Source organism: Gavialis gangeticus, unplaced genomic scaffold (assembly GCF_001723915.1).
Source record: "Gavialis gangeticus isolate Ggan-Ray unplaced genomic scaffold, GavGan_comp1, whole genome shotgun sequence".
Classification (NCBI taxonomy): domain Eukaryota; kingdom Metazoa; phylum Chordata; order Crocodylia; family Gavialidae; genus Gavialis; species Gavialis gangeticus.
The window spans coordinates 40,623,776-40,651,217 of NW_017729026.1; the positions used below are offsets into that span (position 1 = coordinate 40,623,776).

General features: G+C 42.9%; 1 protein-coding gene across 7 annotated transcripts in view; it reads left to right on the forward strand.

Annotated features, from left to right (window-relative positions):
• The window catches only part of USP45 (ubiquitin specific peptidase 45), a 124,683-nt gene that overhangs the window by 21,464 nt on the left and 75,777 nt on the right, over positions 1 to 27,442 (forward strand). For all 7 annotated transcript variants that reach the window (XM_019520170.1, XM_019520171.1, XM_019520173.1 and 4 more), the window contains exons 4-5: positions 978 to 1,078; positions 21,172 to 21,320. In XM_019520170.1, the coding sequence (XP_019375715.1) occupies positions 978 to 1,078; positions 21,172 to 21,320 (250 nt within the window). The remainder of the gene's footprint in view (positions 1 to 977; positions 1,079 to 21,171; positions 21,321 to 27,442) is intronic.

Genomic DNA, 27,442 nt, shown 5'->3' on the forward strand with positions numbered 1-27,442 from the left:
CCTGGGGGTCTTTAAGAGGAGGCTAGATGAACACCTTGCTGGGGTTGTTTGACCCCAGTACTTTTTCCTGCCATGGCAGGGGGTCAGTTTTGATGATCTGCTCAGGTCCCTTCCAACTCTACCAACTATGAAACTAGTTGGTCTAACAAAAGATATAATCTCTGCCACAAGTTCTGATTTCTTTTGGCTGTACACTAATATGACTGCAACCTGTGTCCCATTTCATCTATGCATGCCCATGTATACACACACGCGTGCTCACCAGAGAGAAAAATTCCTTCTCGACCTCAGGTTTGGTGATTGATGTGTCCGTGAGCAGAAAAGTAAGATCCTGTAGCCAGGAACTTCTGAAGTTTCTAAGTATTTTCAGGGAGACCAGTCAACCCAGTCAAAACCCCCAGTTTACTGGCTCTGGCCAGCATCCACTAATTATGGGGCAGTGGAATAAAACTCCAGAAGTCAAAAAAGTGTTCATGAAAGAGGAAAAATAATTCTTTCTGGGTCACTGGTGATAAGCAAAAGTTGCAAAGTATGGTATTAAGAGGCAACGGCGACAGTGGAAGAGTAACTTTTCTATCCCAGCATGAGGGTTGCAAATACTTGAATCCACATACAGCACATTCTGAAAATATGAAAGAGAACTCCATGCCTCAGAGCTCATAATTTTTGGGATCACTGTATTTACAATGTATATAATTCTGCATGTGAGCAGGTTCATTGATTTTGATTGGTTCTATTTATGTAGTAAAATTGCCCAGGTGTGACCGCAGGATTAGAGGCTAACTAGACAAGATATCAGACAGTGAGAGAAGAGAAGTTAATACTCATTGGTATATACTGCACTTTTGCTTGTCGGTATCTCCTTACAGCTAGGGAACTGAAATGATAAGATTGAATGGTTTGCTTAAGTTTGTTAGATCTGGGAAATTAACTCACATTTTCTGATTCTAATCCGTTTCCTTTGCTTGTTTGTTCAGGTGTTATGAATGTGATGAAGAGCTGTCTACCCATTGCAACAAGAAGGTTTTGGCTCAGATAGTTGACTTTCTTCAAAAGCATGTTTCCAGGACTGAACCTAGTAAGTTACAACAGTCTTTATGCAGAAAGATCTGTAATTGCTGCTGTGTTTTAGAAAGAACATTTTTAAATTCTGGTTCATATTAATGAAGGTGGCAGACAAAGAATGTTGTAAAACACAGCTGGTGGTCTTGCACAAAAAAATGTCTCTCAGTTGTTTCTAAACACGCTATTTTGTTTCTAGAAATGTTATTGCTTTTGAAAAAAAATACTTTGGGCACTGGAGGGAATTTCCTAAAATTCCACCTTTAGAAATCTATATGTTAGTTTGTGATGAAGACAATGTTACTTTAGTACTGGGGGAAGATAGATGAAAGTACTTGGTAAATTGACTATCTTATTGAAATTCATCACTAATTGGCTGAGTTTTTGTAATGCAAATCAACTTTAATTTGTGCTGTTACATGTATTTGTACAATCATGTCTTTAAATACTTGTTAGCATTTGTTTGTATATAGTGCTTTTGATTCATTGACTCATGTGAACTTAGCTGAGATAATGCTTACTTTTGCTAACAGTTACCAGGGTTGGGACATAAGAAGGTAGTTAAGGTCTCTTCCTCATTGTACCTATATAATGGAGATAATAGGATAATTGGCCCTCACTAGTTTCTTTTGAAAACAGGGATGAATAATGCAAGGACTAACACAAGGCTTGGCTGCAGCATTTCAATGTGTTGGGGCTGTATTTTATATCATAGAAGTATGACTTTGTTGGTGGGGTGGGGAGAACACGTAAATGCATTTCATTGTGCATTTCCAGCAGAGAATAGCTGTATAAGGTGGTTAGAGATAGGATTGGAATTTTGTACTCTTAATGAAGAGCAACTCTATGCTCCCCACTACGCACCCTAAATTCTGCTAGTTTTAATGATTACTATACACTTTTTAGCTAGAAACCTGTGATGGCCTTAGGTTTGAAACTTGAGGTTTTAGAAAGCAAAAATCCATGCTTTTAGAAAGCAAATTTTACCTCAGTTACAGATTGCACCCTAGTTATTACATTTTAAGAATGTAAACCTTCATCATGATTTTACTTTTTTGCATTTCTCTGATTTGGAAGAAAGAAAATAGAGTATTCCATCTCATTATTATTTATACTTTCACTTTCAGTTTCTTTTGTCCTAGTGCAGTGATTTTTCCACAGAGTGCCAAACAATCTTATCTCTAGCAGATGTGCAAACATGATTCATAGGATAAACCCAGAGATTTCAAAGAGAAATCCATAGTATTAAAAGCATTGTGAACTATTGTGGTCTTTCTGATTTCTTTGCAACAGAAGAACTGCTGTACTGTTTTTCCGTAGTCAAAAAATGAGTGGAAACCAGGAGCTGGCATTTTCCTAGTGGGGCACGAGTCAAGTGAGGAATGCCTGGCCTATGAATGGGTGTGTGAAGTCTAAAAAAGTTGAGAACCACTGTCCTTGTGAACTGCTGTGGTATTTTGATTACATATTTTTATTTTAATACTGTAATATTTATTTCAAGTAATTTAATGGAAATTAATTCAGTTTGTTTCAGAAATGCTTGTTTTACCAATTTTGGCTAAGAATTTCAGGAATGACTGGTGATTCTGGATGCCAAAGATATCATGTTCTCGATTTGAAATACTTTTGAGAAATTTGGAGGTTTGAGAGTAGGTTTGTACTTTCTGACAGTTAAGAACATGAATAACATCTGCCATTAACTGGGTCAGACTATAGGTCCATCCTGCCTGATATCTTGTGTCGCACAGTGGGGAGACCCATAGGGACTGTGGGTCTGTTTTCCTATCCCATGTCCATTAATGCATTTGGGCAGAGTTTCACTGGGCGGTGCCCCCTGGCTCCTTGGATTGATTCAAGGGCCAGTGGGCACTTGCCAGTCTACTCTGCTCAGTGTGCCCCCTTGGTGCACTCATTTTGAGCTTTTGACTTTCACTCCTGTCCCTTTTTTGTTTTGTATTTGTCCCAAGAGATCAGTGATGTGCCCTTAGCAGCCTCCCTCATCAAGAGGGACTTATAGCTGTACTTGTTAGGCTTTGGCCCATGTTGTGGAACGGCACATCAAAAGGCCTGTGTCACACAGTGGCAGAGTGAATGCTGAAAGGGAGAGTGGACAGTATATGACTGGAGTTCTTTCTATAGTTCCTCTCCCACTTGTAGCCTCCAGCATTTAAGGTCCAGGTAGTTCTGAATTCGGAGGCTGTGCCCCTAACTCTCATGCTCAGTACTGATGCACCTTTCTTCCAAGAATTTGTCTAATCCTTTTTCTAAAATCTAGTTAAACTATGAGTTTCCACAACATCTGGTGGCAATGAGTTCCACACTTGAATTGCACACAATATGAAAAAGGACTTCCTTTTGTTAGTTTTTAACTTACTATCTACTAGGTTCATTTTGTGACCCCCTAGCCCTTGTATGGTCAGAAAGAGTGAATAATAAGTTCCTATTTACTTTCTCTTCAGTTGGTTTCCTTTGAGAGACCATAAACGGAACAACCAAGATTCCCATTTGACTTTCAAAATGTTGATGTTTGTTAGCTTAAGGTAGTCCCGATTATACCTTTTTAAAGGGCCAGAAATTCATAGTAGAGCTGGCTGAATTTTTTTCAAGCGTGCTAAGTTCACTGAAAAATGGAATTTGGGGGGATAAAAGTATTTAAGAATTTGGGGTGAATTAGTGAATAATTTTAGCTGAAAAAATGGAGGTATATTTTAAAAATGTTTATCAACTCTTTCATTTTCGGGTTGGAGTACGGGTTGGAGTTGCAGCTGGTGCCTGCCCCTCTGTTGCCTTTATTCACCCATCTGCCCTCCCCCCCCCGCATTGCCTCTGCCCCCTGCCCTCCACCACATGTGGCTGCTTTGTCCCTTTCCTGGCCCAGTAGCAGCAGTAATAGCAGCATTGGCAGCAGCTCCAGCCCGGGCTCCCTTTGCAAAGCCCAACCAGAACTGCTGCTACTGCAGCAGCAACTGGTGTGTTGTCAAGCTGGGGCCAGAGCAAGTACGTGCTCTGTGTCCCAAGGTGGAGCAGGGCCGGAGCCCTGCCAGAGCCATACTGTAAGTGGTGGTGTGGTGGGTAGGGGTGGGGCAGGCCCTATGGAGGGGAGCAGGGGCCCACAGGCACAAGGTGGGTGGGCAGCGGGGAAGGTGTCAAGGGGCAAGTGGCAGGGGTTAGGTTGCTTTCCTCACCCTACTGGCTTCTTCCTCCACTGCCTGCCCCCACATCACCTACTGCCTGCCACTGTTTTTCCCACTGCAGGGGGGGGCCAGGTGCAGCTGTAAGTGACCCTCTGATAATCATCCCAACCGCCCCTTCCAGGTTCTTTCTCACTTTTTTCAGACCTCTTCCTCCCCCTCCAAAGGTTTGCTGGTTTGTGTTAATTTGGAAGATGGAACAAGTCCTGCCACGGGCAACATTCAGTAGGTTTTCTTTATTAAACACAAGAAAAGTTTAGCATCTGCTACATATTAACCTGAAACACATTGCTTCCTCGTGTACCTTGCACCCCAGTGTGTGCCTCTGGGGAGAGTTGAGCAGGGGAAGGGGAAGGGAGGCCAGGTAGCCTGGCTTGTGGGCAGCACTGCCCAGGACGCAGGGCCAAAGGAGTCTGGGGCAGGGGACCCATGACTTGGTGCTAGGGCACAAGCCCTCAAATCTCTCCAGCCCTGCTCATCTGGGGAGGGCTCCCAGTTTTTAAGGGTGAGGAGATAGTTGGCCAAGGCTTTGCAGATCTAGACTGCCTGCCACTGTTGGAGGCTGGCACACCCAGCATCAGCAGGGTGCTCACACTGTTCCCTGTCTCTGTGCTATGTATGCTTGAGCTGCCATGCTCAGTCTGTGCACTTTGTCTCCTCATCCAAGGCTTCATGGAAGATCTCCCACTTGCCCCGCCCCCTCCAGGTCTCTCAGATATTGTGGAGGACACATGCAGTGACAATGAGTCATGTCAGGTTCCCCTTGTCAACTCTGAGCACATTCCACTGTCATGTGGCACTTGCTCAGGCAATAGTTAAAATGTTCCTTCTGTCCATCCAGCTGCCCCCCCATAAGACTTCAGCAGCCAGGGCACGAGGGATAAATCAGGTTCCCGACACGGGGGGAGGGGGGGAGTAATGATGATGTCATGGATGGTGAAATGGGGATTCCAGGAGCGTAGCACCTCCTCTCCGTCAGCAGGGAGTTGCAGAAGACACAGGCAGGGCTGTCCCTTGGGGGGGGGGGCAATCGGGGGGACCGCCCTGGGCCCCGTGCTTTGCAGGGCTCCACAGAGCTGGGAAGAGTGGCCATGGTGACTCTGTGTCGCTGCCACTGGCTTCATGTCCAATTGCTTGCTACTCCCCAGCGGTGGCTACTTTACATGCAGGGCACACAGGATCAGTGTGGGGGCGGGGCCCTGCACGAGCTGATTTGCCTCAGGCCCTGCACCCTGCTCAGGTTGGCTCTGGACACAGGTATCATGGGCACTGCCTAATGAGCCAACAAAGATGTGGGTGAAGAGGCCCTGGTGGTCGATGACACCCTGCAGAACAACAGAGAAGTAGCCCTTGTGTTTGATAAATGCCTTGGTGGCCTGGGCTGGGCAGAGGATGGGGGTGTGTGTGCCATCCATGGCCCCCATGGAGTTGGGGAAGTCCATGAGGTAGAAGTTGGTGACCACCTCCTGCGAGTTGACAAGGCAAAGGAAATGGTTGGCTAGGACATCCTGGATGACCAGGCACACTTCCCAGATGGCCACTCTGGCCATGGTCTTATCCATGACAAACTGGTTGGTGAAGTTAGCAGTAACTGCTGGAGGTGGCCAGCTTCATGATGACAATGGCCATCTGCTTCTCTGGAGTGAGGGATGGTCACATGCTGATATCCTAGCAAGCAATGTGGGGGGCCAACTAGGCAATGATGTCCATGAAGGTAGCTCTGCTCATGTGGAAGGTTTGGACCCATGGTTCGTTGTCCTAAGAGCCCAGGATGATCTGTGCTCATCAGTTGGTGCTGGTGGTGTGGGCCCAGAACTGGCTTTCAATGGTCTGCAGAGGGTGCAAGAGTATCCCAGTGTCTATGGTGTCCTGGGTGTCCTCAACTTCATTAGTCATGTGACAGTCAGTGGCCTCACCCAGGACACTTGGTGGGAACAGAGTGTTGTAGGTGGACCTACACAGAATGGTCAGGTGCTGGGTTGGGGTCATGAAGGGGCATGCTGTTGTGACCTGGTGCCATATCATGTCCACATGGGCGTGCGTGATGACCTGCAGCCTCCAGTGAGAGTTGCTTAGGGTGACAGGAAAGATGCACCACAGCTCCTGGGTTTCTGTGCTTGAACACAGGTAGCAGGATGCCATGGCAAGCAGACCAGGACATGGAGGCACATGCAGCTTACGATGAAGGGCACTCGGTCTGGCTCTTTCCTGCAAACCTTGGACTGTGCATAGGGGTGGGTCTGCAGTGACAGGACAATGGGTTGGGGGTATGCCTGCCGATGTTGGCAGCCAGTTGAGTGGTCTGGGCATTCAGTCTCCTCTCACTTGCTCCAGCCACATGCCCCATGGGTCCTTCCCCCCATCTCTCCCAGAGCTTATTCATTATGAAGCAGTTATCTTTATTTTTCATTCATTTTCACTGCATTACTGAACATCATGTGCTTTAGATAAAAACTTAGGCATGAACACAGTTAAATTAATGGTAGAGAATATTTTACAGATATTTTGTGTATGAGGGTATTTCTCCTATAATTCTGAGGGGTCATGTGGTTCCCGTGGTGGGTTTGGGAGCTAAGGCTGGGGCTGTGCCAGAGTGTGGGAGTTCTCCGGGGCTCAGTGGCTGGTGTGTCTGTAGGGGCACAGCCCAGGGACTTGGATGCTTCTGTGTTAACTCCCTCTGCTCCCACCCCCTGCCCCACCTGCTCTGGGCTGCATGCTGGCAGGAGCCAGGGCTGTGCAGACCATGAGGGAAGCCTCCATGATGTGTCCCCTGCCCTAACTGTCTGCTGTGGACTATGTGATGGCCAGAGCTGAGGCTGTGTGGACCATGAGGGAAGCCTTGTTGGTTCCCCCCCACCCCACCTCCTGCCTGCTCCAGGCTGGATCCTGGAGCCTGGAGCTGCAGCTATGCAGAGGGGCTTTGTGGGCACTTCTGATATACCCTGGGGGTGTGGCTAGCTAAGCACTATGCTGGAATGAGCCATGTTAACAGGGAGCCCACAAAGCATTCTGGGATCCTGGAGGACAGAGACCTATTCTGAGTAGAGGGAATCTGGTAGAGATATTTGATTAAGTCTGATACTTCATCCATCCCGGTCTATCTTAGATTGTGTTCTGTCATTTTTAAACCAAATGTGCCCTGAACTTCTGTTCTGTTACAGGTTTAGACCAGTTTCCAGTCACTTACACCACTATATGTGTAATGTCTGTACCTGGCCATAATTTTTGGAGCATCATGGCTACATCACTCTTACACTACTTACTTAATCCAGAGTTCTGAAAATCAAGTTTTGTTGTTGTTCTCTGAGATGCAGGTATTAAAGTGAGTGAAGTGTAAAGATGTGAAGCTGGTTATGATTGTATTGTGTGTGCAAAAATAAGCTGCACCTTACAAATATTTATGCACAAGTCTATCTTTGAACATGTGAACAATCTGACTAACTTCAGTTGTTGACTTGACATGCGCCAGATCAACACTAGGGATCTCAATATTGCGCTTTTAGACTGGAGTGCGTGATACAAAATTATATATACACACACACAAACACTCTATGGGTTCATACAAAACTATATGCACATACACAAACACACACTTTTGTGGCTGTGTGTTAACACTAGGGAGCATTTGGGTAACTTGGTGCTGGGGTTACTCTAGGTCAGGTAGCCCTGGGGTTACTTGAGGTCACTTGGGGCTGGGGTCACTTGAGTTCACTGTGCCCCAGAGTTGCTCGGGGTCAGTGTGCCCAGGGGTTACTCAGGGTCACTTGGGGTTGGGGTTCCTTGAGGTTACTGTGTTCCCTGAAGTTACTTGAGGTCACTGGGGCTTGGGGTAACTCAAGGTTAATTGGGGTAATTGAAAAAAGGAAAAGCCAAAAGGCTGCAGAGCAGAGGCGCAATGCTGGGGAGAAGCTGACACAGAAGCCAGGGCTGGAGCCAGAGTGGAGAGACTGTGGGGGAGCTGGGAAGCTGGGAGGTACGGGGAGCCGGAAACCGGGTCAGGGAAGCTGTGGGTGTCCGGGAGAAAGCTTCGGGTCCCGGGAGAGGTTGCTGGGGAGCCAGGAACTGGGTCGGGAAGCCGAGAACCAGGTTGGGGAAGTTGCAGGTGCCGGGAAAGGCTGCAGGGGAACCAGGGAAGCCATGGGTGCTGGGGAGAGGCTGTGGGGAAACTGGGTTGGGGAGCCAGGAACCAGGTTGGGGAAGCTGTGGGTGCTGGGAGAGGCTGTGGGGGGAGCCACCGGTGCCAGGGAGAGGCTGCGAGTGCTGGGGGAAGAAAGTGAGGAGCTGCTGGAGGCGGTGGAGGCAAGCCATGAGATCGGGGGATGCTATGAGAGGTATGAGGGAGAAGGCGGAGGTGGCAAGGCACACCAGGGAAGCTGGTGATGGGGAGAGGGCAGGGAAGAAAGAGGTGAAGGGGCACAACGGCAAGCCAAAGAACGGAGAGGGAGGCAGGAAAGATCGGGGAGAGAAAGCAGACGCAAGGAAGAATGGAGGGAGAGATCGGGGAGGGAGTGAAGAGAGAGACAGGGATCAGGGAGAAGGTAGAGGCGGCAAGACACAGGTGGGAATGGAGAGAGATCAGGGAGAAGGCAAAGGCGGCGGGACACAAATGGAAAGCCAGGAGGTCAAGGAGGAGGAAGAGGGTGGCAGAGGCGGCGAGACATGAATGGGAACAGAGAGAGAGAGATCGGGGAGAGAAGGCAGAGAGAGACAGGGATCGAGGAGAAGGCAGAGGTGGTGGGACACAAACAGGGAACAGAGAGAGACAGGGAAGATGGGGGAGAGAAGGCAGAGAGACAGAGATTAGGAAGAAGGCAGAGGCAGAGAGAGACAAGCAGGAATGGAGGGAGCACAGACTAGAGCTGGGAGACCAAAGAGTAGGGCTAGGAGGTCAGTGGAGAGGGATAGAAAGCTGGAGCTGGGGGAGGTAGAGACGGCAGAGAGGAATGAAGCCCAGGGGGAGGTCACAGAGATGGGGATTTAGCTGGGAGCCTGCAGCAAGTTATTGGTACCTACCTACCCACATGCATGCACGCACACACGCACACCGGTAGCAGGAGAGGAAAGGCTTGGTGGAGGGATTGAAGTCAAGGTATGTAGGAACAGAGTCCAAGTCCTTTGCTTGGGGAAGGAAGGTGGGTGATAACTACCTATCCTGGGCTGTGAGTTGATTCTCAATGGCCATTTGGGGTCTTCTCCAGCAAGGTGTTGTCCAGAGAGAGTCGCCAGCAGGGCCTCTGAGTGGATAGGTGACATGGTGTAGTGCTGGTCCAGATGGAGAGGGCATCCCAAAGAGATCACACTCTACCACCCCATTTATAGGGGTGGGCTACCTGTGTCTCCTATGGGAAGGACATGTCCAGGCAAGGACAGTCCTGCTCAGATGCATACGTGCAGATCCAGGTGTCTTCATTGTGTGGTGAGATTGCTGGATTCTGTAGGGTCTTTGTCTTCCAAATGTTGGGTTCCTGTAGGTTCTTTATCTTTCAAATGCTGGGTCTTGTCTCTGTTCCTGGGTGAGGTCTGTGATTCCTGGGTGAGTCAATGCAAGGCAATGGTCTGGTCGTTGAATTGATGGTCCGGGCCTTGAGTTGTTCAATCAGTAGAGGCCTGCTACCATTGTACCTCAAGCACCCTCATTCATTCCCATTCATTCAGGAACCAATTTACACTGACTGGTTAGACATTACTCATAGTTACAACATACTATACAATAGGTTATACCCGGGCAGAAGACTCAAGATTGAGGCTTGACATACAAAATGGAAACTTGACGTTACTTTACAGACACAGGCCTAAATCATATAAATTTAATATAAAACAGTAAAAAGCAATACAAACATAATAGAACACTATTTACAATATAAAAGGGGCTTGTTACTATACGGACGTATAAGAACTTATCTTAGTTTACCTAGTACTACTTGTAATCACTTATAAGGGATAGAGAGGGAAGAGAGAAAGTCAGAAATGGTTGGGGAAGGGAAGGGAATGTATTTTAAAATAATAATTTAAAAAAAACTGGGGGTTTTGCTACACAATTAGATCATTCACCTGCTTAATCCTAAAATCATATGAAAGTGTTTATAGAATTGAAATCTTAAATAGCATAACACGAATTGATCTTGCAAAGTGGCCAACTCCTCAGCCCTGGCCTAGCAAATGCATACTTATTTCTGTTCATGTGCCATGAAGTCAGTGGGACTAGAGATGCTTATGTTCAGCATATAGTAAGCACTTTGAATCAGAACAAGAGTGCCCAACACTGAAAGATGGAGTCCCAAGTGGCAAGAAGAAGAAAGAGTCCCTGGTTGGTACAGCTGTGGTTTCACTTTGGTAAATTAGCATAGTTGTTGGAAGAGGTTAGCGGAAACTGCTGACTTTATGATACATACTTTGCTTATGTGAAAATGGAGACTTCTAAATAATTCAGTACCTTTAGCTATAGTAATTTTTGTCTTTCATTAAATGTTTATGTAATTCAATGTCAAAACTACTAGTACTTTCACTAAAATAATTTAGTTTTCAAAATAGCTTACTATATACCAGAGATAGGCAACGTTTTTGGCCGGAGTGCCAAAAACCCCACAATTTTTTCCTTGTAAGGTGCCAGAGAGCCAGCATGCCAGAAGAACAAAACTGGGGTGGGAGGTACATGGCAGGATGTTAACAAATATATATATTTTTTGCAGTAAATACCAGGTTTTCTAAACATTATAAATCTGGTGACAATAAATAAAACTCCATATACTACCTTTGTTCTTGTGTATTCTTTTTTAGTTAACTGTGTTGTGATGAGAGAGAGAGAGAGAAACAAAAAAGAGGAAGAGAGAAAGGAGAGAAAATGAGAGAGAGAGGGAAAGAGAAAGAAAAAGAGAAGAGAGAAAAAGAAAGAGAAAGAGGTAAAGAAAGAAAAAATGAAAAGAGAGAAGGAAAGAAAGAAAAAGTGAAGAGAAAAAAGAGAAGAAATAGAAAAAAGGGGGAGAGAGAAGAGAAGAGAGAAAAAAGAGAAAGAAATAAAGGGAGAAAAAAGAGAGAGAAGAAAAGAGAAGAAAAAGAATGTGTTCGTCAATGCCCAGGTCTCTCACCGGTACCAGCTGTGGCTCAGGCCCGCTGGTCTAGGGGAGAGGGAGGCAGCGACACCCCAGCAGCAGCCACCGGAGCCAGGGAGCTCAGGCCTCCCTGACAGTCTTGGAGCAGGAGGAACCCAAGCCCAGGGCTGGGAGGGAGGACCTGGCCGGGGCTTGGGCAGACAGATGCCCTGTCCCACCCAGGCGGAGGCAGCACCGGGGTGCCAAGGCACTCTGAGTAGGCTCTGGGTGGCATGGGGAAAAACAGGTGTGGGGGGAGGTGCAGTGGTTGGCTGGCCTGGGAAAGTGGCAGCTGGAGAAGAGTAGGGGCTGGGCGAGAAGTGGGGGCTGCCCTGGGGTTCTGCAGACTTGGGCTACAGAAGGCACTCAAGGGTGTCCAGTGACACCCAAAGTGGGACTTGGCCTGGCCCCACTTGGCCCATGCAGCTCCCTGGGGATGAGCTGCAGCTACCCTGCCCACTAAGGGACATCAGGGCAGGATGCTGGGCTCAGGAGGCTCCCAGCTCCAGGCTTGGTCTCCCTGCGTACCAGGCACAGAGCAAGCAGGCTGGAGCTGCCATGGCCCCCGGGCCCCAGGAACAGCTGTCGCTGACAGCACTCAAGGCCAAGCTGGCCGGGAGTCCCCAGCATAGCGGCCCTCTGCAGCGCCTGCCTGGGCCCCGGCCTCACCCTCCTGCAGCTCCTCTCCAGGGGCCAGGGTTTATTCTTGGTGGGTGCAGCCCAGGGACAGGAGGGGAGGTTAGCAGAACGCAGACGGCATCCCTGTTTGGGCTGTCCTCGTTCTGCCCCTCGTTGCTGCCTTGTTGCTGGGACCTGTGGCTGCTGTGGAGAGGCTGGAGCAGCAACTTGAAAAAAAATTTTTTTTGAACAATTTATTTGCACACCACCTGGCATGCCAAGGAAAATGTCTCCACGTGCCACTAATTGGCACGTGTGCCAGCAGTTGCCTAACCCTGTTATATACCTTTGCTGCTGTTGAAAAGCAAAAACATAAAGACAGTGCTGGAGATCCTGACTGACATCCAGTTCAGCTCACGTTATACAAAAAATAAAAAATAAAACATAATGATAATTAAATATAGACATTATAAATCTTCTCTTTTGTGGATACAGCCAAGACTTTTTTTTTCTTTTCAAATATTAAATTGCACCTTAGCTCTTGCTCTGATTTGAATTCTTATCTAATAGCTCTGTTGGTTTTTGACTTGTTTGCCTGGAGTTTTTAAATTTCTTATTTTATATTTTATTTTTTTATTTTAATCCTCAGGTATAAGGCAAGGAAAAATGGTTTTAAATAAGTAATCTGAAAACATTAACAATATTTTAACAATAGATAAATAAATATTTTATTTATTAATAGAATAAGCATGAGCAATCTTGCAGTACTTGCTACTTGCAGCCTGCTGTTTTTTAAATTTTCAGATGAATCGTGTTTTTCATTTCCTTCCTTCCCTGTTTCTTCCTGTCTGTAAATAAGCTTACTGAGGTGGGGAAACACTGCCATTTAATTTTCACAGTGTGATGTGGCAGTTCTAACAGACTTCACAGTCTAATATCAATGTGCTTTTGTTCCTTGACAACTGAGTGGCATGGTGCTTCATAATCAATTATATGGAGATATCTGAACAAAAATAGTATGTTTATAATATTAGATTTTCCCAGTTTTCTGTGATTAAAAAACCCATTTAAAGTAAAACACTTTAAAATTTGCAAGGCAGGGTTTATAGATTTTTCTAATGAATGCATCTTGGAGAGTAAACAAAAGCAAAATGCTTGTCATTTGGTACTAATGTGGTGGAATAGTGTGGCAGCAGGATCCCTGCTTTTTACTCAGTCTCTCATAAAGATTCAACTTCACTTCAGCTGTAAAAATGTGCAAATTACATTACTACTACATGACTGACTTCAGTAATTACATTAAGCAATTGTGATGAACCCCAGTGCTGGGTTCCCAAAAGAATGCTTGCAGCTGTGTGATTTTCGCATCTGATCCTATGGTTTGCTGTATCCAGCAATGTTTCTCTCGCGCGCACATACTGTCTTCCCCCCACCTCCCCTTTAAAGAAGTCTGTTTGGTTAAGAGGTCATGTTGGGCACAAGATGGAAGAATAAAGCAAGATTGCTTTCTAGGGAGTACCACCCAGAAATTTGTTTTGTGGAAAAGGTTAGCAGGCCAGGATGATTTTCACAGGAAGGCAGGTGCAGCATTGTCAGGATGGCACACTTGTGAGCTTCACATGAACATAATGCACATGTAGTACACAGAAGCCATGCTGAGATGCTGCTATCTGAGTGTTTGCTCATTTTGTGGTTTAAAAGAAAGTCTTGTGGGCCTGAAAATAAATAGTCGGTATATTCACCCTAATGAAAGAAGAAAACAGTAATATAAATGGATTCCAATGTTTGAAATTCTTTTTTGGACCAGTTGCAAGTTGAATCTATCACAGACGATTGTTCTTTGTGTGGCTTTCAAGGGGAACAGAAAAAAGTTAGAATTAGTTCTCAGACTTTACAGTTGCAGCCAGTGCTGGGGAGGCCAAGCAGTGGATTTGGGTTTTTGCCTGATGAAATCAGCTTTCCTGCTCTACTGAAGTAGTTTCCAAGTGGGTGGAAATTGAGAGCTTGATTTTAATTTTAGCAGATACAATCAATGCAGTACAGCTTTTGTAATAGATGGGAAAACCAAAACCTAAAATCCTTACATGAGTAGTTTGTATTAAGCTGTAGAGAAAAATAAGACTTATGAATAATTATCCATTTTCCACATTTGTGTATGTACCTTTACTGCTGGTAGTTTTATGCTGAACAATATTAAACATTTTTTAATGATAGCTTTTCAGCTGATTTGTAATATGCATAATTCAGCATGTAGAGTGAGAGTAATGCAGGGTGTTGATCTGCTTTGGAAAAGATGCTAAATGTGTCTTTTCAAAAAAAATATTTTTCTGTTGGCCTGAATTTCAGTTTGACAAGTACTTATCTGTCACAGGGGGAGCACCATGGATTATGCAAACAGATTACATTTTGTAAAGAAATGAGAGTGGAATCAATAGGATTTTTTCCTGGAGTTGCTGTTACAAACAGCCCCCTGAAGAATGATTTGGTTTCTCAGTTGTTTCTCTTTCCCCTTCCTGCTGTAGTTTGCTAGTGAGGAACAGTGCACATAATCTGAATGTAGAGGATCAAAATTGGTGATTGAATAGCTGTACAATGTGAAAGAACCAGACATAATTATCAGTTTATAACAGAACAAATCTGTAGTTTGTATTCTTTATTCCTTACATTCTTACAGTGCTGAAAGAAAAATTAGTCTTTTAAAACATAAAATTAGCAACCATTTCAGAAGAGAACAGTTTCTTTTTTCTAAGGGTTAGGTTTTCCTGATTGTGCAACATTGAAAACTAGTTTTATTTCCTTTTTTAAAATAAAAGGGAACGCCAGACAATTTAGTAGCATTTCATAATGCAGCATGATGAGAACTTTGTAAAAGAAAGGAAATCTATTAACCTTGCTTTTACCATGAAGGCCTTCAGCTGAAGTACCAGAGGTAGATTCAATAGAAAAGGCTTGACCTTGGAATAAGAGTGCATATTCCTGGAACACTCATTTTTAATTTTAAAAAAATGTATTGAAAAGATAAACAAAAATGTTTACTCCCCAAGCTGAAGGAAGAATTGAATGTCATTTATGTTTCTGCTTGCATACCATCTGCACTTCCAGGTACATTTCTGTTTCAGCAAGAAAATTGTAGAAGCATGTGCAAATTGCAAGTATTTGAAATATAATCAAAATAAATTGATACAGAAGCTATGGTAAATCTTTTGAGCCTCTAGTGCAAGTCAGTACTTCAGAGTTACATTGTTCCTTAACCTTTGGACTAGTCATTTTTAACCCACTACACAATCTGAATTATTATTTGTATTGCCTAATGTCTCAGAGCACTTGTCACCGAGCAGGTCCCCATTGCGCAGGCACTGTACAAACGGGGGAAAAAAGATGCTCCTTGCTCCTGAGAGCTTATCTAACAAGATTAGAAATAGTAAAGACAAATAGAGGAGCACAGGGAAATAGTAGGATAGTATCCAGGATGGATAAAAATCAGTGATTTAAAAATAAAATTAAAAAAATCAGATTTTTTATTTAAATCATTTTTTTGATTTTTTTAAAATGCTTTTTAAAAAACAATAAACCCATATAAAGATAGTTTTAATTTAAGATGTGTTAAAACTCAAATATATCTTCATGGAATAGGGATTATAACATATAATTATATACTGTTTGAGATAATATATTCCTGTAACTGTTTTAGAAAAGTATTAAATAAGTCACAACAGGCCATGGACTGTATTAGGGGCCCAATCTCATGGGGTTCCCAGAGGCTCCTTTATAGATTAGTAAAGATTAAAGAAAACCACTTTATCCAATGGGACTCAGTCTAGAAGAGCCCATTAAGCATCTCTGTGATGCTTAGTTTGTTTTCAGACTGTGGATTTGTGTCTCCAGCGATAACATCCTTATTAACAGCAGTATATGGAGATGAGAAATAACAGACCTGAGTGATTACCTACCTATCAGCCCTCTTGTCTCTCTGCAAGTTTGTGTACACAGGGTCAAGCCCTTATCTCCCTCTAAAAGTGCAAAGTTTCAAGAAGTTAAGTGATTAAGGATATCAAACAACAAGAATGCACTTTTTGTTTTAGAAAAGTCGAGGCTTCCTGACCAGTGATTTAAATGGTGATTTAAATCATGATTTTAACTGATTTAATTTAAATTAAACCCACTCTGATAGTATCAGTTTGCATGATGGATGTGAATCAGAGTACATCTGCCTCATAACTGTTGTCAAGTTTTCTATAGACATCAGGACAGAGACAAATTTTAATCTGGGATATGAAGATAGGGTGATAGTTTTATGGAACTTGACAAAAGCTTCTTCAGAGTGTGAAGGGCAGCATGGGAGAAGGAAGGAATGAGCTTGTTTGAAAGTGATGGTTTTAAGTTGGTATGGGATGTGTGTTGATCTCCAATCTGAATGAGATGGGTGATAGGGAAAGAGGGGAATGAGAGAGAGGGTCAAAATGACAACCTAGGAAAACTCCTTACAACAGCTTTCTGGATGGATAGTAGTGGGACAAGACAGTGTTTTTCAAGGTCAGAGAAAAGGATGTTGCACTGAGATGTGGGATTAGGGAAATTAATAGATGTCATGTTTGCCCTAGAAGAAAACCTTTTTTCCTGGCACCCTAAAGGCATACAAGTTCACTGTCCTGCTTCAAGTCCCTCTAAAGTATGCGGTATAATATATGCTAATGCCTTTTCCTGAGACATCACTGTATGTGTCTGTAATGTCACTGTGCTTTTTTCTGGGACAGGCTGGTCAGGCTGTGTGCCCTTCTGATGGAGGAGTAGCTATGCAACTTGGAAGGGCCGCTAGTGTAAATGACTGGGCTGTGCCTGTTCTGGTCCAGGTCAAATCCCAGAGAATCAGGCCGTCATCAAAAGAGACATCTATTTACAGCCTATGAGAAACTGGATGAGAGTTTTAGCTAAGTGGGTAGTTAGGAAAACCTGTATCTCAGAGATGTTGTGCAGAAAGAATCTGCAAGATTTAGTTACTTTTCTTTCCTAAAAGATGAATTTAAATATTTGTCACATTGGAACAAGGATAGTTTATAAAACAGCTTTTGTACTCAAGTACCTTTTTGAATGGGAAGGACCTATTGTACATTTAGCCTTGGGTTATTTTTCAGTAGAGCCGCCTAACTCAAGTTTATAGAACTGTTAACTGTCAGCTCTCTCAGTCCTTACCAGTGTCACATTAAGTTGGCTGGAGGCTGACTGACCAGCTCTTCACGTGCCCACCAAACATATCCAGTCTTACCAGCCTAGCAGCGTCTAACTCCCATTTATTGCTGACCTTGAGACTCTCGAGTACTGAAGTATTAATCACTGAACCTTTAAAGCTGTAGATTCTGCAGGTGTAAAACCATGCTGTCTTAGCCACAGAAAATGAACTAGATTAGGGGTGATGCCTGTACTGAAAGTGTGGTAAGCCTCCAGGCGTGTTGAGATTTTTTTTCAATAAAAGTTTGGTTTGTTTTTTAAATAAAATGTCATTGAGAAATCAATACAAATCAAAAAGTATTTAAAATATCTCAGGAGAAAAAAGGATTTTTTTGGATAGATTAGTAGTGAAATGCATGCAACTTTTATTGATTTATTGGTTACATTTGTAACCCTTGTAAATATATGATAGTCACCTGCATAATTTTCTTTCCCTGTATTTTATCTTTACGCGTTTGTGGCCTAAAACAAAACTGGCCACTTTTGTTCCTGCCTTTTAAAAAATGTATACATGAGTTTCAGCAGAACCTTGCTACTTGTGTGAAGCTGCCATTTAACCATGAAGTGAAATGCGTTCATTGAGTTTGCCCTGCAGATATGGTCTGCTGCGGCAGTGCTGTCCATATTTGGTGGCTGTGCAAGGAGAGCCAGGTGGTGCTGCAAAGCATAGCACAGTGAAGCGTGGACAGATCTAGGTTTGACATTTGTCGTCCTGTACTGCTAAAGGGAAGAGAAAAATCTGCTTTTCCATATGCTTATGCTTTAATTTTTGCCTGCAGTTTTGTCCAGATGGCCTTGTGAACATTGTTTACTTTAAGATGCTGTCCCAGATGTTTTTGAATGCCGATGGATAAATGCAACAACTGTGGTATACCGATACACAAATTACTTACACAGTTTTGGCTTTTTTCTATTTAGCCATCACTTCTTTCTACATACGGTATACTTTTATAAGTGGGTGGGGGTGGGATACAACGATTATACTAACTTTTCAAAACTGAACAATGTCTTCAATTTGTGAGGTGTTTGAAGATATTTTTCTCTTGTCAAGATTTTTTTGCTTTAGGATATTTTATATGTATGGAGCAGTATCAGATGCTGTGGCATGTACTTTGTAAGCATGTCAGTGAGAAGGTATTGCTGCAAGTGTAGCTCGTTTGTGAGAGTCAATTTTAGTTATGATGGACTCCAAAACCATTTGTCTTTTTTGCTGTATTTTTAAAAGTGATCTTTGCTGTATCCGTGTACTGTCTGAAGTTTCTACACTACTGAAATATAGAATGTTTCAAGGTTGCAGACTGTATCTTTGAGAGTATTTTAAGAAATATTTTCAAATGGCAGGTGTCTCTAACTGCATTTAGTCCCACTCAGATATTTCTTGAAAAATAATTTTGCCTTCGTAGAGTTATGGGGAGCATACAAATAGTGTCAAAGCCTTGTTGTCAGCCACAATATATGTTTTAAATTGCCTCTACTCTAAATTTAATTATATTTTTCCATCTTATAAGCAAGAAAGTACCAAGGAGTGTACATAAAACAACCTTTTGGCATGAACATTTCATTAACATAAATAGGTCTGTTAGTTATTTCTCAAGAACACTTTAATGAGACTTCACTGTATAACTCATTAAGACAAATATATGAACTCATATGTCAAGACGTAGATTGTAGCATCGCAGTTCTTGGCATCTATTAAGTCCATAACTCATTTACATTGATGTGCATTGTTAATCAATACTTAAAACACTGCAGATGTCAGTAATGCTCATATTTAGTACAGCAATTGTGACAATATGAAAGTTGCTAGTACAATTCTAGGCTAAAATAGTGTATCTCAAGTCTCTTCATTTCCTCTAGGCTACAAGTTAATGACTATCTAACTTCACTGCCCCTTCTCTATTTAAGTAATAAGGCAAACAGGAAAATACAAGAACGCTGCACTGGTAGCATACTCCATTATGGTTATTAAAGCTTTTGTGTCTTTTTTGTTACGTTAAAACAAATAGCAGTATCTTATACATCTGAGTTTTGCTTAACAGATCTTCTGCCGCATTGGGAAGTGAAGGGAGGGAGTAGACATGTCATCTGGGAAAACAGATGACAACTCATATCCAGCTGTTGAATGGGTTGTTACAAGCCAGTTTGAACAAAGTACAATAATTTAGAGAGACTAGCAATACTCAGGTGGAAGTTTTTGCTTGTCTGCCTTCAAATGCTCTAAAAAAGCTGAGTAGTTACTACTTTCTAGTGTCTATGTAATGCACCCACATTTGAATACACACATACTGGTGTTTCATTTTAATCATGGATTTTGGGGTTTTAATCGGAGAACCTGCGCTTTTGTCACAGAATTTGTGATTTTTTAAACAGAAAGCCAGGATTCTTGCTCATCAGAAATCCAAAATAGCATCTTGGACCTTTGTACAACCTCAGTTAATAAAACCAATTTGGACAATGGAACCAACTGGGCACACCAATGTGCAAAAGTGCAAAAGAAGTTAAATACTTGCACAATGTGCAAAAATGAATAATAAATTGAACCTGTGGCTGGATTGAATTGGCTGAAAATAGGGTACAGGGTAACAGCTCCAATCTACAAATACTTCTACATCTGCTTACATATTAGTAGGCCCACTGAAGTGAGTTGGAAGGTTCCTGTGCTTTAAGTTAATTAAGTGGAAAAGTATTTGGAAAATCTGGACATGTATCAGTACTTTCTGTTGGAGACTAGTACCCTAATAGTCTATGGACTGTGCATATATATAATAAAAATACATATGGCTTTAACAAACTAGTATCTTATGCTTACGGCTATTATTTTTGATGATTCATATGGTGTACTGATTTAAACCAGAAAGGTTTAAACTGGTGATATAAAACATGATTTAAATCAGCAATCAGGAGGTCTTGATTTTAAAAAGTGCTCTTGTACTTTAATTCATTTTCCTCAGCAGGTATGGTTTAGTACTGCTTTTTACTAAACAGAAAGATATACTCTGGCTGTTCACATTGAACCACCTATATTGCTTCATGTTTATTTATTCCATTTTTTAGTTTTTATGTTATAGTATATTATTGACATTTTACTCCCAAATTGCATTAAGCTGCATTTGAATGAAAATTGGAATTGAAGTGCACAAAACACTTTAAATAAAACCATTTAAAATAATATGGATATATTAGGGATACACAAAGGGAAAGACTATTTAAAAGTAACCGATTTATTAGACAAAGAAAGTATTGTCTGTAGTTAGTGGATTGAACTGATTGTTTCTGATCTTCCTGGCCTTCAGTATTTTAGAGCTAGTACATCACAGCCCTTCTACATCATTTTTATTCATGAGTTAGGAGAGAAAAAATGCTTTATTGGTTTACAAGTTTCACTTGCTTCCTAACAGTGAACTGAATTAATAAGATAAACTGAAATGAAGAAAATACTTCCTTGGCAGCTACAGAGGTTGCTATTGCTGTTAAAAGCTGGTTTAGCACTTCAACAAATTATGGCTCCAAGGGCTTAGGAAGAGAATTCCTCCTTTTCAGTGGTTTGACTTTTTTAAAACTTCGGTATCAAATGTGCACAGGTTTTGCTGAAATTAAGAAATTCTATTAATTTTGGTAAGTTTAAGCCTTAATTTAGGTTGTCATATTTTCAGGTTCAAATATAAATTTTTTTTAATGTGGTTTACTTTAAAGACAATTTTAAAAACATTTTAAAATTATTTTTATTCACTGATGTAATTAGACATTGCACCAATTTATTTTTTTCTTACATGCATAGTGTTGTTTAAGTCACATATTGAGTATTAAAGCCTCTCTTTTTAAATAAAAAGCTAACTTGTTTGCTACCTTTTTCGCACTAATTACTTTATACCTAGCTGTTCAAATAGATAATATTTTTAAGAAAGCAGTATTTCATGGTAAAACTCTAAATGATAGATATCTAACTGTACAGACATCAATGATATTAATCTGTTGTTTAATTTTAGGTTCCTCCTCAAAAACCATAAGACTTCATGAAGAAAACAGTGAAGCAAGTGAGATATTGAAAGGAAAAGGCTCTGCAAATGGTGCATTGATTCCTGTTAAAGGAATAAACAATTTAGGGAATACGTGTTTTTTTAATGCTGTTATGCAGGTAAGATGCAAAAACAATAGCATTTTTAAAATAGTTAGTTTGTAGACATATTTAGCTTCATAAAGAGGTTCTTTATACTTTCAGTTTTAGCAGTTTTTTTGCAAACCCTTTTTTTTTCCCCTTCTCATACCCCAGTTGTTTTTTCAGTAACAAATGAACAATCCCCATATCAGCAGTATTTTGCAAATGAACAAAAAAATGTCAAGTGTAATGCACCAGATTTGTCAGTGGGTTGTGTAGCTACCTTCATTTCTAACTCAACAATTATTTGCAGTTCAGTATTAGACAGGCATGAGTAATGCACTGTATTTATCTTCCTTGTGGGTGTGAAAAGGGTGTTCTATGCATAACTTAAGATATTAAGCACCAGCACTTTGTCTACACACAAGAGGTGTACTGTTTTTATGGTGCTGTATCTTTCCCATGCAGATGCTAGTATTCTGGGTTGAAAGTGCTTCTACTGGTATTTCTTCTCAAAGAATGGGAACTGTACAGGTATAAGCATTTATTTCCCAGTATTCTTATATCTATTTTAGAGCTTGTACTGTTACAGCTAACTGCGTGTGTGCGTGCGTGCACGCGTACGTGTATACATGTACACACACCCATATTTACTTGAATACAAGACGAGGATTCTTCCCCAGAACATTATGGGGGAAAAAGCCCCTCATCTTACATTTGTATACATGGAAACCTCATTGTACACAGAGACCTATCATTAAACTGCTGCCAAAATGAGCATGTGCCCAGTAATGGAAACCAACTATGAAGTTGCTTAAATACAGACAGAACTGAGTATGACTATAAAGCACACAGCTCATATAGGGCAAACATACTGGTGGAAACTTTTATTTATTTATTTTACAAAATTTTATTAAAAAACACACATCACCGTTCATTTCCAAAGCTTCACATATTGAGCATCCTTGTTTTACCAAAACTTAATCTTGCAAAAATAACTACAGATCAAAAGCATAGAACTACATATATTAAAACTAGGGGTGCACTGATAGAGAATTTTTGGGTCAGTACCAATGGCTGATTTTTAACAAGTCATATCGGCCGATACCAATCCAATTCCAGTATTACAGCCGGGCAGCATGGAGAGTGGTGTCTGGCTGGTAAGACTGTTGTGGGGAAAGGGGCAAGCGTGGAGGGAAGAGGTGTGTTGCGGGGGGCAGATCAAGGTCCCTGCGGTGAGGGAAGGAGTGTGGCTGGGGCAGGGGCAGGAGTAGGCATTGCATAGCTGGGGTGGAGCGGAGGACAGAGCTGTGAGCAGCTCATCTGGAGGGGTGGCTCCTGCCGCTGCACACACCCTGGGAGGGCATGGTGGGGCATGTTCCTCTGGATGTGCATGTGGGGTGAGGGTGTGCTGCCGCTGTGGGCTGGGGCTGGGGTGGCGCCTGGTTCTTCCTGACGGGGGGCTGGGCTAGGACTGGGCAGTGGCAGTGGTAGTGCTGGGAGGGGACTATGGTGAATTTTTAGAGTGGTTGTAGTTCCCCCTCATAATCTCATCCCAGCACTGCTGCCAGCTGCCCCAAGTGCAGTCTGGCCCTGCCTCCCCGTGCCTCCTGGACGAGCTTCTTGTGGCTCCCTCTGCTCCGCCTTGGCTGTGCAAGACCTGACCCAGGCCCACTCCCTCCCCCACCGTGGGTGCCTCCATTTGCTCCCCACCACGCCCCTTCCCTCACAACAGTTTTACCAGCTGGACCTGACTGCTCTCCACGCTGCTGGGCTGTGCTTCTGGCCATCATAGCTGCTGCACACTGTGGCTGAATCCACCCCTCCCCCACTCTCACACCTGTAGCTTCTGCAAGCTGCTGGATTGCCTTTGCATTCAGGAAGCCTTCTATTTTCCTGCCTCTGCACTTTTTCCTGCCTTTCAGTCTCCATTCCCGACAGCTGCCCATTGGCAACGTGTAGGGGGTGAATGTGGGTACATGTGCACCCCCTGAGTATGGCGGTGCACCCCCTGCGAAAAGGCACCACCAGCACTGCTGAAGGCATCTAGGGGTGGTCACCGAACACTGGCTTGCCATGCCCTCCCTTCCCCCGCCACCGACGGTGCTGTGGCCACCTGCAGGAGCTCCTCGCTTGCCGCCGCCATGCTCCTGCCACCGACAACACCACCACGACCTGTGGGAGCTCGCCATGCCCACAAAGCCTCCAGGGGCACGTGGTATTCATGCTGCTGCCCAAGGGCATTAATGGATGGATACTGCTCTCCGGCTCTAACTCTGATTCATTTCCCTCACTACCAGATTTTTTTTTTGCCCTGTACCATCTTCCTTTTCCCTCTTGAATTCCCAAGCTCTTTTACTTATTCCACTTCCATTCCCTCTGCTTGTTTACTTCCCCCTCCCTCCCACCTCCATGTCTGTGCACTCTGCCACTCCCCCCTCCCCTTCTTCTTCTGTTTCTTCTTGCACCACCTCAATCACAGATATCACACCCCTCTCTTTCCCTGTTCCGCCCTCCTGTGGAATCTCCTTCACCATTCCTATCTCTGTCTCAGCCCCCCTTCTCTTCCTCACTTTCCCTTCCTGATTTCTACCATTCCTCACGAAGTCGGACTTTGCTCGCACATGCGTTGGAACACCCATGGCATAAGTGACCCTGCTCTCCACAGAGTGCATTTTAGGGATTCTAGGCATTCTGCTGCTCTGTGCTCCATCCCTTGACACTAGAAAACACATCATTAGGGGCCATTTTGCACATATGTGCCCTCCTTTCCACATTTGCTGCATTTTTTTGATTGCCGCAATTAACTTACGAGCCCCACTCAGGTACCTCTCGTCCACTTTTAACGCTACATGCACCCACCATGCCCCCATCCAAATACCATATTTGTCACTTACTTTGTCCACCCACATTACCTTATGGCAGTACATTTCCATCCACCTTCTTATGTCGTCCTCCTGTATCAAATCCAAGTACATTCTAACTATAATCACCCTTTCTCTTGATATTTCACCTGCTGTAAATCTGATCCCTCTTAAGTCTTTGCTCCCACTTTCCTCTTCATATTTCTTCCAAAAGTTCCCATACCCTTCTCTGGTCCAAAATGTGAAGTCCCACACCTTCCAGTTTTGGTGTGCAATCAGGATGTGTAGGTACTCCACCTGTAGTAGTTCTTCCAAAAAATCGCATCTGCTCATCTCCAATCTTGTCTCTGTCTTGTTGCTGACTACGGCTGCTTTTATCAGCAGCCTTCAATCATTACTGAAGTCCCTCATTTTCTGTGTCTTTTTGCCATGCCACTTCTGATGGACATTCCATCATCCCTCTGCCCTTTTCTGTCTCTCGTTCAAAGTGCCTTCACTTGCTGTACATGTTCCATCTCCCACATTACTCCTCTCCTGTTGTCCCTCTGTGGTCACTTTTGTCTCCTCTGCTGCAGCTGTCATCACTGCTATCAATGTTGCTACCATCTACACCTTTTGTTTCCGTCTCTCTGCCTTTGTCCATTTGCCATCTGTCTCTGGTGCTTCTTTTCCATTTTTCATTCCTTTTTCTTTTTCCCTGCCGCTTGTCTCTGCTGCCATTGTTTGAGCTTTGGTTCTCCTCTGGCCCTCCTTATACCACTGATGCTCTGTTGACCACTTTCTCTGCCTTTGAGGCATTAATCAGTCTTTCCATGCTGATGGGAACCTACCACAAGGACAAGTCAGTGTCACCCATCTGAATAAGATGCATGGTAATGTCCATCCCCCTCAGCTGACTCTTTTTCAAATCATGGTGAACCACTCTGTTGAATGTATTTCAACTTCTCCATTTCCAATGATTCCTGTTTCTTTACCAGCCTTAAATTTCTGGCAAACATCACCAAAGGGGGCCCAAAGCAGTTTACCAAGAATCTCTCTACCGCCTCCTCTCTCAGCCTGTCACATATGATTAGTCTGGAGCCAGACCAGGTTGTCCTGTGCCTCATCTGCATCTAAATTTTTGGAGAATTACAGGACTTATGACAAGAACACCCAGTTCCAGTCATGCGTAGGGGTCTAATTAGCACATGTATCCTTTGGGGGTGGGGTGGGGGTGGAATACACGCATATACTGAGCAATGCTGAGCTGTGGGATTGCCATGGCTAGAAATGCTGTTGACTCTGGGGCCCAGTCCAATGAACTGTATGGTAAATCATGAGCCTTTTTGCATAATTTGTACTATATATATATAAAAAATATATAAATATAGGTGTGGCTGAATTCAATTTTTATTTTTTATAATTTTGATGGATAAAATCTATGTTTATTTTTAAGCATTTATGTCAGTTATTGATGTAATTTTCTGGATTGCACAAAATTAGAGATGTTTTCAATTTTTATCAATTTAAATGTTCAGAATTGTGCGGGGCAGACAATTTAGTAATGACAGTGTACTGTTAAAGGCTTTATAAATTCACATGGCAGAATATAAAAAGTAAATATCCATAAATCATACCTGCTTTGAATCATTCTGTTAATTCATCAGGAAAGAGCCGGGTGGGCAGAAACCAAAAGAGGAGGGTAGCAGCACTCTCGGAGCTCTGGGAACATGTCCTCCATCCCCTGTACTTAACTGGCCCAGCCCAGCCTGGGTAGATCCCAGCTGACACTGGGCTGGAGCCTTGAATAATCTAGACTTTGAGTGGGGGTTTATCTCCCTCCAGCCTGCTCTTTGCCCCCTACTGAATGAGCAGCTAATTGTTTGATTGATGAGTCATTAAGCTAGAACCAGCAGGTAATTGCTTAATTGATGAGTCATTGTTTTCCTACTTAACCTCTCCACCCTCTGTCCTTCTAGTTTCTCTTTCTCCACTGTCCAGTAACGAGTAAGTGTTTCCTGCTACAGTCCACTTTCTATACATTTAAATTAGTACTGATGGAAATAGTTTTCCATTCGCCTATGTGTGTGTGGTGAAATCAGTGTTTATCAATACAAACTGAATCCCACCAACCCTATATATAAAAGTAAAAACAAAAGTGCTTTTTGAAAGTATGTTTGTAGAATACCTGTGCTAAAACTTGCAGCAGTTTCAAAAAAGGTAGAATGCATCAATTCTGGATGAACTAAGTCTATGGGTACCTGTAGTAATTTGCATATATACAATTTATTACAGATATGTTTATTTCAAAGTCATTTTTTCAAATTTGTTCTACACTTACATGTGCTTAAGGAATGCAGGGTCTGACAGTAAGGAGGTGGAGACAAGAGCCAGTAACGGGAAGAAATTGGTGAGGCAGAGGACAAATGCACTATCTGACACCCAGATTTATTTTCCCTACAGTAGAAGTGGGAGGAGGACAAATTCAAGGCAGACCTCCAACAATTATGTGCCTGGAAAATTATAACATAAAAAAATCCATATATAGAATCTAATTATTTGAGGGTCATCTTATATTCGAGTAAATACATTGTGTGTATGGGGCAGTGTATACAGTTATACACACTGTATAACCTTCTGGAAATAGTATATCAATACAAAATCAAAGTTAACAACATGCCCAAGAAATTGTAATCTAAAATTATTTAAAAATATTGCTTCAGAAACAATTATTGAATATTTTTGTGATATAAATGTAGGGATGTAAGAGTACTGTATGCTTGATACTTAAATAAAAACAAGAGTTAAAATTGATAAATACTAAAATAAAGAATACATTATTTGTTATATAGAAAAAGGAATAACAACACAGGCATAAAGACAGTTTTTGAAGTTATAGCTGCTTCTTGGAGAGGTACCAAGTGTGAGACCTGCTTCCCCTAAAGATGACTTTTATGAAATTCACTGGGGTCTTTGTTAAATTTTCCTTTATCAGGGGTTTTCAACCTTGTTTAACAAGTGTACCCCTTCTATCTCAAAGTTTCAGCTCATATACCCCTTTATATTTTTTTCTTATTTTTAAGTGGGGGTGCAGATCAAGGCCCTATGGTGAGGGAGGGAGTGAGGCAGGGGCTGGTGCTGCTCAGCCAGGTTGGAGCAGGACACGGCATGGTATGCAGCTGTGAGCGACTTGTCTGGGTGTGGAGACGGGGGTTTTGCTCCCACTGCTGCGTGTACCCCAGGAGGACATGGGGGGGCATGTGCCTCTGGATCTGTGTGTGGGGCAAAGGCAGGCTGCTGCTGCTGGCGGGGGGGGGG